This window comes from Narcine bancroftii, chromosome 13, assembly GCF_036971445.1.
Source record: "Narcine bancroftii isolate sNarBan1 chromosome 13, sNarBan1.hap1, whole genome shotgun sequence".
Taxonomy (NCBI): Eukaryota; Metazoa; Chordata; class Chondrichthyes; order Torpediniformes; family Narcinidae; genus Narcine; species Narcine bancroftii.
Window position 1 is genome coordinate 11,386,848 of NC_091481.1, and position 13,117 is coordinate 11,399,964.

At 41.1% G+C, this 13,117-nt stretch overlaps 1 protein-coding gene across 1 annotated transcript; it reads right to left on the reverse strand.

Annotated features, from left to right (window-relative positions):
- Nucleotides 1-1,153: 1,153 nt before the first annotated feature.
- On the reverse strand, nt 1,154-11,464 carry LOC138748003 (paired box protein Pax-6-like; the record flags this gene model as incomplete). The annotated part of the gene is made up of 6 exons (XM_069907703.1): nt 1,154-1,159; nt 2,858-2,940; nt 3,790-3,921; nt 5,032-5,122; nt 8,327-8,542; nt 11,315-11,464. Coding segments are annotated over 6 exons (678 nt in total), but the record flags the coding sequence as incomplete, so codon positions are not given.
- Between the last annotated feature and the right edge of the window lie 1,653 nt (nt 11,465-13,117).

The window sequence follows — 13,117 nt, forward strand, 5'->3', positions numbered from 1 at the left end:
CTAACTGCCTCCCCAACATCAACCAACACATCAGTTCCCCTCCCCCCCCCCCCGTCTCTCTCCCCATCACTAAAAGGTTGTGACTACTGGCGAAACAATAGATGCTCTTTTGCTTTGACAGACTATCAAAAAATATGGAATAAATTATGAAAATAGAGATGAGTTGTAGCTTAGCCAAGATCTATCTTATATACGTGTGTAATAGTTGAATTTTGTGGACCAATTTTATGGATAAAATTTAGGGGATTGACTATTACACACATACACTTTTGACTGCAGTAAGTACTATTTGAGGCATTGGGAGCTCAAATGGGTGGGCGGGTGGCCAGGACCAAGTGGTAAGTCTGCATTCGGGGCATCGGGAGCTCAGGTGGACAGCTGGATGGCCGAGACCAGGTGGTAAGTCCATGGTCAGGGCATTGGGAGCTTGGATAGGCATGTGGGTAGCCGGGGCTGAGGTGAGAGTCCACGGTCAAGGCATCAGGAGCTCCAGCAGGTAGGTGGGTGGGCAGCCAAGGTGGGGTACATGGTATCAACTATTACATACATACACACATATATATATATATATATATATATATATATAGTAATTGAATGGTAGAATAGGTTTGAATATCTGAACAATTATATTTAATGTTTCTGTGTTGGAGTACTTCACATTCAAAAACAAGGTGTGGGATGTGTACATTGAAGATTAGAAAACATTTTACTTTGGACACCATGGTCCATACTTATCAGTCCCTTGAATGATTATTTGGCAAAGGAAAGGGACATGTATGGAAGAAATGAAGTTGCAATTACCTGGTGAGAAAGACTGTCAGTCATTGTGGATGAGTGACAAGTTGGAAAACCATGCGGTGAGGCTTGTAATGGATTTAGCTCCAAACTACAGGAGGAACCTACATAGGACATGAGGACAGTTTTTATTAAATCCAAGGCAAATGAAAAATGATCACAAGGCAAAGGTAAGAGATGGTAACTGTTCGTAATGTGCAGATCTCCAATTATCAATAAAATCTCCTGGTTATTAAGGAATGTAACAGTCCTCACCCCTGCTAAGCTATATGATTTTCAAACCTTCACACTTTTTCTTAAAAATTGATGTGAAGCAGAGGATTGGTGACAATATTCTTAATCCTATAGCATGGATTGTTCAAACCTAGGAACATATAATGGGACAATATTGAGTGAGCTTTATCCTGCACCTCCTCTATGCTGTACTGGCTCAGACATATTTACTAGGTACAGTACAGAGAGACCTTCGCATAATCTGTGCCATACCTATCCTGGGAGTAATGTGAAGGCTCTGAGGGATTTAATGAGTAGTTCCATCTCTCTTTTCACTCTATAACCAAGAACACACACTTTGCAGCAGTGGACTTCCTTCAGCTTAAAAGCCACAAGTGAACAATGGAACTTCAGTGAGTTTACATCTCCATGAAACACCAGTTTTAGGAGTTTCGGAAAGAACGTCCAAAGCAAAATAAAGAGATTGTAGATCATTAAATGGTGATATTAGAAGGATGCAATTGTAGGATAAGCCAGCCACTTACTACTTAGAAAGCCAGGTCTGATTTTCACCTTCTCCTCTCTTCTCCATTTTGCTCGTCGGTTGGAGAACCAGACCTGAGAGGAAATGAAGTTAACCACTAATAACCAGTGACTGAATCACCCTGTCACCACCCACCCTCATTCACTTGCAGGCCTTTTTGACTGGGTAATCACGTAAAATGAGCAATATCAAATCAGCCAATACTTTGTATTATTGATTGAAATATGTAAAAATATGTGTACAATGGCCAAGTTGTTCAATATTGCCAAGGTTTCCCCTTTCAAACAATATATAACATCCTTTACCCTGAAACAGTGTGGACAACATTTGCTTCACTCAGAAAGTGCACATGAAAGGTGTCAGTGAATGCAATAAACTTAAAGTGAAGATAGGCACCAGTCATCAAAACGTAGTGGATCAACTATCGCTGTGGAAAAACTTGGAGGGGTCAGGGAGGAAGTAGATTAGGGATATTGAACTGAAAAAAGATAGAACACAGTATTTTCTAAATAGTGAAAAGAGACCATCAGCTATGTTTTGGACAACAGCAAGAAAAATAAAAGTGTTAGTGCCTCACACATAACCTAAGTGAGCACAAACTGTAAATTGAGAAGGAAAGCTCAGAGGCAGGCTCACTGGTGAGTTTCACAGTTACTGTTGTAGCAGCAGAGTGAATGGTTAATTACATGAAACGATTCTTAAACTGGTCTAAAGTGGTAGATGCCATACTTATGTGACAGTTACAATGAAATATTTCTAATGGCATGATACATTGACAGATAATATTAGATTATATAATTGAACTCTGACATCAAAATGACCTATTTTTAATCCTAGAAACAGCCATTATTTAGAATCTAGGATGACTGAAAATGGTTTCTGTAACTTTTCAAAGAAACTGGTGAAATTTCTTTACGCTAAAGATTATTCCTAAGGCTTCCTTCTCAATTCATGGTTTTTCTTCTCAAGTCATATGAAGCACTAAGGTTTTTAATTGTCCTGCCATCATCCCATAATATCATTGATGGCCATATCTTTTCTCACAATTCAAAGTGTCGCGCTCATGTTTCAACCTCTTAATCATGAGGGACACTTCTCATCGGCATCCTACCAACGGCTTAGCTGCCAGGTCTGATGGTATGTATTTCTGGAAGTTCCAACAATTGACAAGTGATATTCTACATCCAACAAAGAAGTCTTGTCACCAGCACCAAGATCTTACAGGTGGAAATGTTTAGACTGAAGCTTCCAGTTAATAGATACAGATTGGAATGCAGTTCTCTGAAATAGAGATAGAATTCTTACCTGAATTCTAGCCTCTGGAAGAGATATTTTCGATGCCAATTTCTCTCGCACAGAGACATCTGGATATTGTGTTCTTCTGAATTCTGAAACCACAACAGAAACACAGTTTCAAATGCTGCATTGGAGAAGTGGGCATGTTCAATGTGATAAATTCTGTTTCATTTTCTCCTTTAATGGTGTTACATTTTTAACATTACCAAAGATCCCTACCCAATACTTGAATTGTCCATTCATTCTCCACCTTTCTCTGGTATGCATTTCTGGAAGTATGAAGTCAAATCCCATATTGATGGCATCAATTTTGTGTCATAATATCATTTCTGGTTGTATTTGTGTTGACTGCTAGTTTGCTTCCAAACTCTCATGAACTTTTTAATTTAAGCTTTGCTTCTCCTGTTGTGTTAATAATGTGAATTTATTGTGCATCTTCTTATATAGGGTGAGTAATGTCCAGTCTTTTCCCCTTTAATAACATTCCCCTAAAAGACATCATGGAATTAACATTTTTACAAAGTGAGCCAAAGAAATGTGTGTTTATGCTCCATTCGTGATTCAGGCTGTTAACACACTGTGGTCAGTGGTCTTTAAGCTGACATTTTAAACTGGAACCAATCCAAGCGGTCCCTTTCTTCTCTTCCCATTGAGCCCAGAAGAGAAGAGGGGCTCCACTAGTCCAGGAACGCAAACTGCTCCCTGTGCAGAATACAAAAGATTTGGTGTAACTGTTGAACCAAAGGTAGTGTAACTTTCAATGACTTTTCAACCAATGATACAAAAGAAAAGTATTCACTTTATTATTCATTAGCTCTTTGTAATTTACCAGCTTTGAAGATCCCCTGGGGATATGTAAATGAAAATGTATCGTTTACAATATTTGTGGCTTTGACCAGCAGTTTTTTGTGGCCAATTCCAATCTCACAGCAGCCCATTACCTTTCTCCAGAACCTCAGCCTGTTCTTGTGTGAAAACAGTTCGATTTTTTTGCTGACAATTTGGTTGACCATTTTTGGCAAGGTCAGATACCAGGATGTTTGGAGCTTGACTCATTTCGTGCTCTCCAAAATCTGAGCAAAAAGAATACAAATTGAGTCGGTAAGAAATCAGTTCTTCAATCAAAAACCTTAATGCATCTAGCACCCAGCAAACTCAATGATATGATACAAAGCAATGTTTTCTCTGCTCTATCTGTGCAGAGAGTTATCTGTCTTTTCTCTCCACTATCTCAATGAAGAGATACTCTTTCTTCTCTATACATTATCTCAGTAATATTCTTTGATGCCAATCACAAAAAAATTGCCAACTCTTATGTCTGAGTTAGAAAACGTTGTATTCCAATCACTCCACAGAGACTTGAATGTTCAACCCAGGTTTACACATCAGTGAGGAATTGAGGAGTGATACACTGCGAGGGACACCACCTTTGGAAAAGAAATTGTTGAAACCTCATCTGTTTTCTCAGATTGGCATAAACATGTTGAATTGGCTTTTTAGGAAATATGTAGGAAGTGATGTTTCCATTTAGGAGGAACTAGAAAGCAACAAATACAAGATGGTCACAGAAGTAGGTTCAATTAACACAGGTAAGTACACATAAACTATTTCCCCCATCTGAGGAATCAAGAATGATAGTTCATCTTATCAGGAAACAGTATTTAACACAAAGGTTTTTACAAATCTGGAATCTTGACACCTCTAAGTGATGGATCAACAAGATGCAGATTGTTAATTAATACACAAAAATTCTGGAGAAACTCAGCAGGTCCTGCAGCGTCCACAGGAGGCGAAGATATATAACCAAAGTTTTTGGCCTGAGCCCTTCATCAAACTGTGTCTTATATATTTTTTGCCTCCTATGGACACTGTGGGACCTGCTGAGTTTCTCCAGCACTTCTATGCATTAACTACAATCACAGCAATCGCAGACTTTCTTGTTTCACAGGAGGAACATGTACTTTGGAGGGTTATGGGGCTTGGATGAAATCACAAGCATAGGATGAGGTAAGATTTTGAAATCAAGGATGAGGAATTTTGAAATCAATCTTTGCTTCACCATGAACTACAGTAAGGCACCAAACATGGGACTTGGTTGAATTAGATAATGTCCTGTTGCTTGACATTGGCCATTGATAATTATTTTGCTTTATTAATCGTTTCCTCCAATAATGCAGCCCCACCTCCTGTCTGTTGCCCTCTTCCTTGGATTTCAGATGTAGAGATTTGCATGTTAGAATGCAGGTTGCGCAGAACTCGATTAATGGATGAAACCTGGATAAGATGCAAAAGATATTAACAATTCTCTGCACATGTGAACTCTTCGTAGAGCCAGTTGATGCAAAGCAATGCAAAGATATTTCTATTGCTGATACTCATTTCTAAGTATGCTCATGCACAAAAATAATTAATTGCATTTACTTCAGAAATTGTGGCTTCTCCCGACTGCCATCAATCATGCTCTCACCTGTATCTTCTCCATTTCCCACACATCTGGTTTCACCCCATCTCCAGCCCCCAGAAATGCAGGGACAGGGTTCCTTTCACCCTCACATCACCCTGCCAGCCTCTGTATCCAATATATAATTCTCCACACTTTTAGTGGGAAGAGATGAGTGGACATGGAGACACGGGGGGAGCTACATTCCTCTTTTGCTTTGTGTGTAATTGCATTTACTTAGCATCTTTAGGGAAGGGAAAACCAGAGTGTACGGTCCAGAGATCATTGGGGGAATCAGAGATGGAGAGGATGAACAAATTTAAGTTCTTGCGAGTCACTATCTCGAAGGATCTTTTCCAGACCCATCACACTAATGGCAATGTGATGAAAGCACGTCAGCACCTCTACTTCCTCAGGAGATTATAGATGTTTGGCATGACATTGGAAACCCAAGCAAATTTCTGCAGCTGTGTATTGGAAAGTGTGCTGTCTGACTGCATCATGATCTGGTACCCAATTCCCCAGAGCATAAAGCCCTGACAATGGTAGTGTCACAGCCGAGGACATTAAAGGCAAAACCCTCCCCATCATCAAGAACATCTGGAACACTGCCTTCAGAGAGCAGCAGTAATTATCAAGGACCCACACCAGCCAGAACACACTCTGTTCTCACTGCTGCTCTAGGGAAAGAGGTATATAAACCCCTTCCACACTGCTGATTCCATGTGGGTTAACTGGCTAATTTAATGGGTCTATTTCCAGTAATTGCGTCCCAACCTGATAGGGCAAGTTAAATTCAACGGGCCTCTGACACTTGGTGGGGGCAAGTGTCAGAGCCTGGCCGAGTTAACTCACTAATTGCCTTCTGGCAGTGTGAAAGCATTGTCACCACTGGAGGCAGGCCCCCCCTTAAAATGAGGAGTCGCTAATTAATCAGGTAAATCATGGTGCACTGGGAAAGACTCCCGAGCGCAGCAGGCCCGGAAAGTTTACCTGCTTCCTGGGAGAGTTGGCAGTGTGAAAGGGGCTATTAATGCCACAAGACCCACACCACCGGGTTCAGGAACAGCTGCTACAACTCCACCATCAGACTCTTCAATTGCAAAATCAATCAGGGACCCATTTAAGGACTCTTACTTTTGCACTTTATTGATTTTCTTTTTGCATTGCACCATTTGTTTACATTTCTTTATTTGTTTGCACGTGTATGTTGAGTACAGTTTTTTTGCACAACCAATAAGTGGTAATGCTGCCTCGTCTGCAGGAAAAAAAAAGGATCTTAGGGTTGTATGTGATGTCATGTATGAACTTTGACAATAAATCTGAAATGTAACCTAGAATGTACTTTACAGGGCATACTGGGGATTGGTCAAACTCCATCTGATGTGCTGAATTTAATTCTGCTCATTACTCTCGAGAAGGTATTAGATTCACTAGAATGATATCAGGGTTGGAAGGGTTCAAATAGAAGTTTGCTTGTCAAAGGTTGGCATGGTTTAATTTGAATTTAGAGAAATGAGCCAATCGAGCTGTTTGAAATGATAAAAGAATGTGACAGGGAAACCATCTCAGCAAACAGGAAATTCTTAACATTAAGCCTGTCATTAGGAATGGAATCAAGAAGGGCTGTGTGGAATAACAACCTACTATTCTATCCACAAAAGCCCATTGTCAAATATTGGGCAAAGAATTCACGGAGCAAGGAATAATGACTGTGACCAATGACAGAGACAGTTCCGATAAGTCATATCGAATAATTTTGTAATAGGATGAAAAGCCTCCTTTTGTTCCTATGAATCTAACACAACCTTCCCTTCGGAAAGGAATAGAAAGATAATGCAGAAGGACTATCCATCTAAATGCGATCAAAATCAGTTGCCAGTATTTTAGTTTCACCCAAGTCCAGCATCAAGTGTGCAAGTGTCAGATAAGATACAGAGATGTTGGAGGAACTCAGCTGGTCTCGCAGGGTCCATAAGGGATAAACATATATTACATATCAGGCCTGAGTCCTTCAAGATATGAGTAAAAAAACAATCAGGCATCTGCATGGAAGGTGGGGGAAAGGGGGAAGAATGGAATGGGGAGGAGTACTGACCAATAGACAAAAGGTGCCAATTGGATATGATATGAAAGCATTTGCGATTGGTGTGCAATAATTACAAAAGCATTGTTCCTCATGCTGTCTGGGCCATCCAGACACTCTCCAACCCTACGGCACCCTCCAACCCAATGGAATTAAAATTGACCTCCAGTTTCTGTTAGAACCCCCCCCCCCCCCCCCCATCTTTCTTCTGTCTCCTCTCACTCTGCCTCTCTCTTTTCCCTCTGGTTAATTTCACAGAGTCAAACTATTTGTCTCCTCCTGTACTCTTATATGCAATTAACACCTTTTGTCTTTTGTTCTCTACTCCTTCCCATCCCAGTCTTCCCTTTTCCCCCAGCCCTCTATACAGACACCTGTTTCTTTTTAGTACTCGTAGCTCGAAGAGAGGCTCAGGTTCAAAACATTGGTAATATATCTTCACCTCCTGTGGACACTGTGAGACTGGCTGAGTTTCTCCAGCATCTCTGTGTTTTTGCTCCAATTACAGTGTCTGCAGACTTTCATGTTTCACTCAAAGGTCAGAAAGATCTTGAACTGGGCAAAGTAAATTTCATCCATCTCTGAATATTTCCTTCAGCCCCATAGACAACATTTTACTGCACATCACAAGTAAACTTACACAGCATGAGGGACATCGCCTTTTTAATGATTGTACCAAATCGCAAGTGCTTTCATCCTGAGAGCCCAAGCTTTAGTGTAAGGGACTGAAACTACCCCATCACAGTGGACCTTTACAACTGATAGGTCTATGAAACATTTTTCCTATCACAATGAGCTTTGTTTTTTTGAGCTAACAAACACAATTAGATTCCATAGTTCTGTGACTGACCATTTTAGAGATGGAAACTTGTCCTTCTTGTCTTTCCAGTCATTGGTCCTTATCTGCAGGTTGAATTTACAGTTATAAAAGGGAATTCAATTGCAAACTCACACTGGGAATTTTGTCCCTGGTGCAGATTCCATCTGACAGCAGCTTTCCACGGATTTCCCAGGCAAACATTGATGGATTGTTCCACTTAAGATGAGCGATCTTAGCCACCACCTCTGGGGTTGACAGTCGTGGTTTACTTCCACCAATTGCTTTTGGACCCACGGAGCCTGTTTGGTAGAATCGGCCCAAGATCTTACTCACACAACCATTGGAGACCTGCAGTAGAGGGAGGTCATTAAGTTCATTTCTGACTATTTCTCTCTGACAATTGAGTCCCTCTAGATTCATTGTTTCCTCTTAGATTGCTGCAGTTCTGGTGCTTCTTTGGTCATTAAGTTCAGTGAGAAGCAGCAAGGAGATGTCAGGTAGAGTAGATGGCATTATATTAGTGCTGCAGCATTCAGTAATGGACTGTGGGCAGTGATAAGGAAGGAAGTTGCAAAAAATAGGATAAAGCAGACAGGGAAACACAAGGGTTTGCAGATGCTGGAATCTGGAGCGAAAACTAAATCTGCTGGAGGAACTTTTCATCCAGATTGAAATGAAAGGCTTTTGATGATAGATTCTGACTCGAAATAGTGACAATTATTTTTGTCCCACTGATGCTTTATGACCAACTGAGTTCCTACAGCAGATTGTGTTTTGAATCAAATGTTCTGAGAAGGCATTTGAATTGAGGAAGAAGGAATACAAAGGAATGGGGAGGGAGGGTCAATCATTATCAGGGTATGATGGTTGATGTTGGGTCTGAGGAAGGAAAGGCAGCTCATAGGTTAAAAGGACCCCTGAGGGAGATTGGAGCACCAACAACAACCACTTACTCAATGTCACCAAAACCAAGAAATTGATTGTTGACTTCAGATCATTGGGGATCAGAGATGGAGAGGTTGAGCAAAGTTAAGTTCTTGGGAGTCACTATCTCGGAGAATTGTTCCTCGACCCAAAACACTGATGGCATCATGAAGAAAGCTTCTACTTCCTCAAGAGTTTGCAGAGAGTTTGCGGAGATTTGGTATGACATTGGAAACCCTAACAAATTTCTACAGATGTGTGGTGGAAAGTGTTCTGACCAGCTGCATCACACTCTGGTATAGGGACACCAATATCTCTGAGCATAATGCCCTGCAAAAGTTGGTGGACTAACAGCAATTCATATATACGGCTGCTCTTTATCAACTGCAGCTTGGCCTTCAATACCATTCCCTTAGTGCTGGTCAAGAAGCTACAAACTCTTGACCTCTGTACCCCCCCACCCTCCGCAACTGGATCCTTAACTTTATCATCAGAAGACCACAGTCAGTATAAATAGGAAATAACATCTCCTCCTCAGTGATTATCAACATAGGTGCACCGCAAGGATGTGTACTTAGCCCACTGATCTACTTATTGTACACCCATGACTGTGTGGCCAGGCACAATTCCAATACTATCTACAAGTTTTCCGATGACACCACAGTTGTTGGGAGAATCACAAACAGCATTGAGGAAACATATAGGAAGGAGATAGATCAGATCGTTGAATGGTGTAATGACAACAACCTTGCGCTCAACGATAGCAAAGCCAAGGAGATGATTGTGGTCTTCAAGAGGAAGTCAGGTGAACGTGACCCAGTCCTCATCGAGGGCTCAGTAGTGGAGATGGTCAAGAACTTAAAATTCCTGAGTGTCAACATCTCCAAGGATCTGTCCTGGAGCCTTCATGTTGATGCAATCGCCAAGAAGGCTCGTTGGCAGCTATACTTTGTGAGATGTCTAAGGAGATTCAGTATGTCACTGAAAACTCTGGAAAACTTCTACAGGTGTACTGTGGAGACCATTCTAGCTGGTTGCATCGTTGCCTGGTATGGAGGTGCCAAGTCTCATGACAAAAATAAACTCCAGAGGGTTGTTAACTCAACCTGCAACATCACAGGCACCAGACTCCACTCCATTGAGGACATCTACATGAGGCGGAGTCTTAAAAAAAAGAAGCCTCTATCCTCATAGACCCCCACCACTAAGGCCATGCCCTCTTCACTCCACTACCATCAGGGAAAAGATACAAGAGCCTAAAGATGAGTACTCAATGGCACAAGGACAGCTTCTTCCCCGCTGTCATCAGATTCCTGAATAATCAATGAACCAAAGACACTGCCTTACTTTTAGTGCACTGTTATTTTTTTTAATTTAATATTGTAGGATGGTTATAATATGAATGTCTGCACTCTGAAGCTGCCACAAAACACCGAATTTCATGACTTGCTCATGACAATAAATTCTGATTCTGATAGCACAGGTCATCACAGGCAAAATCCTCTCCATCATCAAAAACATCTACAGGGGATACTGTCATCAGAGAGCAGCAGCAATCATCATGGATCCACACCACCCAGCACACACTCTGTTCTCGCTGCTGCCATCAGGAAAGAGGCATAGGTGCCACAAGACTCGCACCACCAGGTTCAGGAACAGCTCTCTGCCATCAGACTCCTCAACAACAAACTCAATCAGGGACTGATTTAAGGACTTAAGGGAAAAGAATCTCAGGGTTGTATGTGATGTATCTATTCCAAGAATAAATCTGAAATCTTAAAGCTGAAAAATGAGACAGGAGGCTATTGAAATAGAAATGCATTTCAGTAGAAGTGAAAAGGTAAGTGGGAAGACTGGAATAGTAGTAGTGTGAGGGATAGAGTCAGAAGAATCTTAACAAATTCTCAACCTTGTGGCTTTGGTGCTGGCATTGTTCAGTATAAGTGTCTTGCAGCTTGTTTGTCCCTTAGGTAAGCATCTATCTTTTACCATCTCAGACGATCCTAATTCTTTTTTGAGTAAGACTGAAAATTGAGTTGAGCTATGAATAATTTTTTTGTGAACTGAAGTTGAAAATGGTCCATTTGACCCCAGAACATTATATCATTAGGAAAGGACACCTTCCAATGGAGGGATTCATGGCCAGTCCCTCTGCTCCATAGTCTGATCAACAAGCAAAATGTAAATCTGGTTTACCTGTAAAATCTTGGAAATATCACATGCCTTGATGCCACGTGTTGCCATTTCTATGATCCTCTCTCGCTTGCATGTGGGCAAAGGGCGGCCATTCACAAAATACCCTCCCAGTTGATTTACACAGCCTGCACCTGTAAGTGGACAGGCAATATAATGTTAGCGAGCATTGTGGGGAAAAAAAACCTCCTAAACCTAATCTGTGAATACGCATAATCTAAACTCTGCAAGAAATTTACTGGGAGCATATTTCTGCTGTAATTTTGATCTGTTTCAGGTGAAGAACGTCAATTATTGTGGAAAGATGAGCTCACTACATCAGATCTCAGTTGGACTTTAAGAAGCCAAAATAAAGGTTAGAAACCTATGGATGACATCACCTACGATGCTTACAAGCATCTCGGGAAAAGTAGCTAGATCATAGTCAGGATTAGAAGCCCCACTGTCACCATAATTGACACTGAGGTCAATTGTCCTGCTTCAGGTCCGACTGCCTGCATCAGTGCAGACCAGACGTGAACCAGGACGTCAGCTGATATTGCAGAATCTTCTGCATTCTCCCATTCAATGTTAAGAGGATAATAGGACAACATTGGACAATGTCTCTCATTGGACAACAATTGCACAACGAGAGAGCATCTAAGAAATTCCAGCGCACATAACAGTCTATCAATAAACAGCTTGACAACCCCATTTTAACAAGGACATCTATCTAGCATATTATTCAGTATATGGTTCCTTTTATATGTTAAAATGATGCATAGAACTTTACATTATTTTTAATTTAGACCTATAGCACAGTAACAGGCAATTCACATCCCATTAACCTACACCCCAACTACGTTTTGAACGGTGGGAGGAAACCGTAGCCCCCGGGGAAAACCCACGTAGACACAGGGAGAACGTACAAACTCCTTACAGACAGCAATGGATTCGAACCCACGTCTGGTCCCGATCGCAGGTGCTGTAAAGGCGTTGCGCGAACCACTACGCCAGCCATGCCTAACAAGAGTGGTGTTTGTAGTTTAACACCTGGGCAATCAGTAAAGTTGTTTCTGGACTTGTGTTCACTGTCCCAATAAAAATATCTTTAAAATGGCTGAAGTCAGAAGAGAAGCCAGAAATACTGAAAAGCTAACACTGCTAAAACTGTAACCACCTTCTCTTCCAGACCTGTATTTTCACTATTGGTTTAACTTGGGACAAAAGAAATTTTAGGGGGAAATGAATTGGAATTGCTGCAATTTTCCTTTTGCTTTAAAAAAAAATGAAATCGCTTAAATATCTTTCTGTGACATTGTTCTGAGTTCAGGAACTCCAGGTTTGCTCATTTATTATTATTGATTCAAGTTCTTCAAGAAAGTCAAAAGTCATAACTCGTGTGAAAATATTTGAACGTTCAAATGAGGAATGAGGCTATTGGGAATGTTTAATATTGCGTGCTCTAATATGGGTTAGATTGAAGGTCAGAACATCTGCATTGGCTGTGGGAATATAGTGTAGAAAATCGAGCACAGAACAGCACTCAACACGAGTGTCCACCCCTAACCGAACATGATACTCAAACTTTACTGCGTGCAGATGATCCAATTTATCACTCATGACTATTTCCAGTGGTGTCCTTTGTATGCTTCCTCGTGCATGAAGAAAACTGCCCTGACTGAGTAGTCTGATGAAAAGTTTGGAGAGTTGGGAGTCTGTGGAAAGAGAAAGCAGTTGACATTTCAGGTCGAAGATCCTTCATCGGAACTGGTACCAGTCATCAAGGAAATAGCCTTGAAATAGCCCCAAAGGCAAGACACGAGG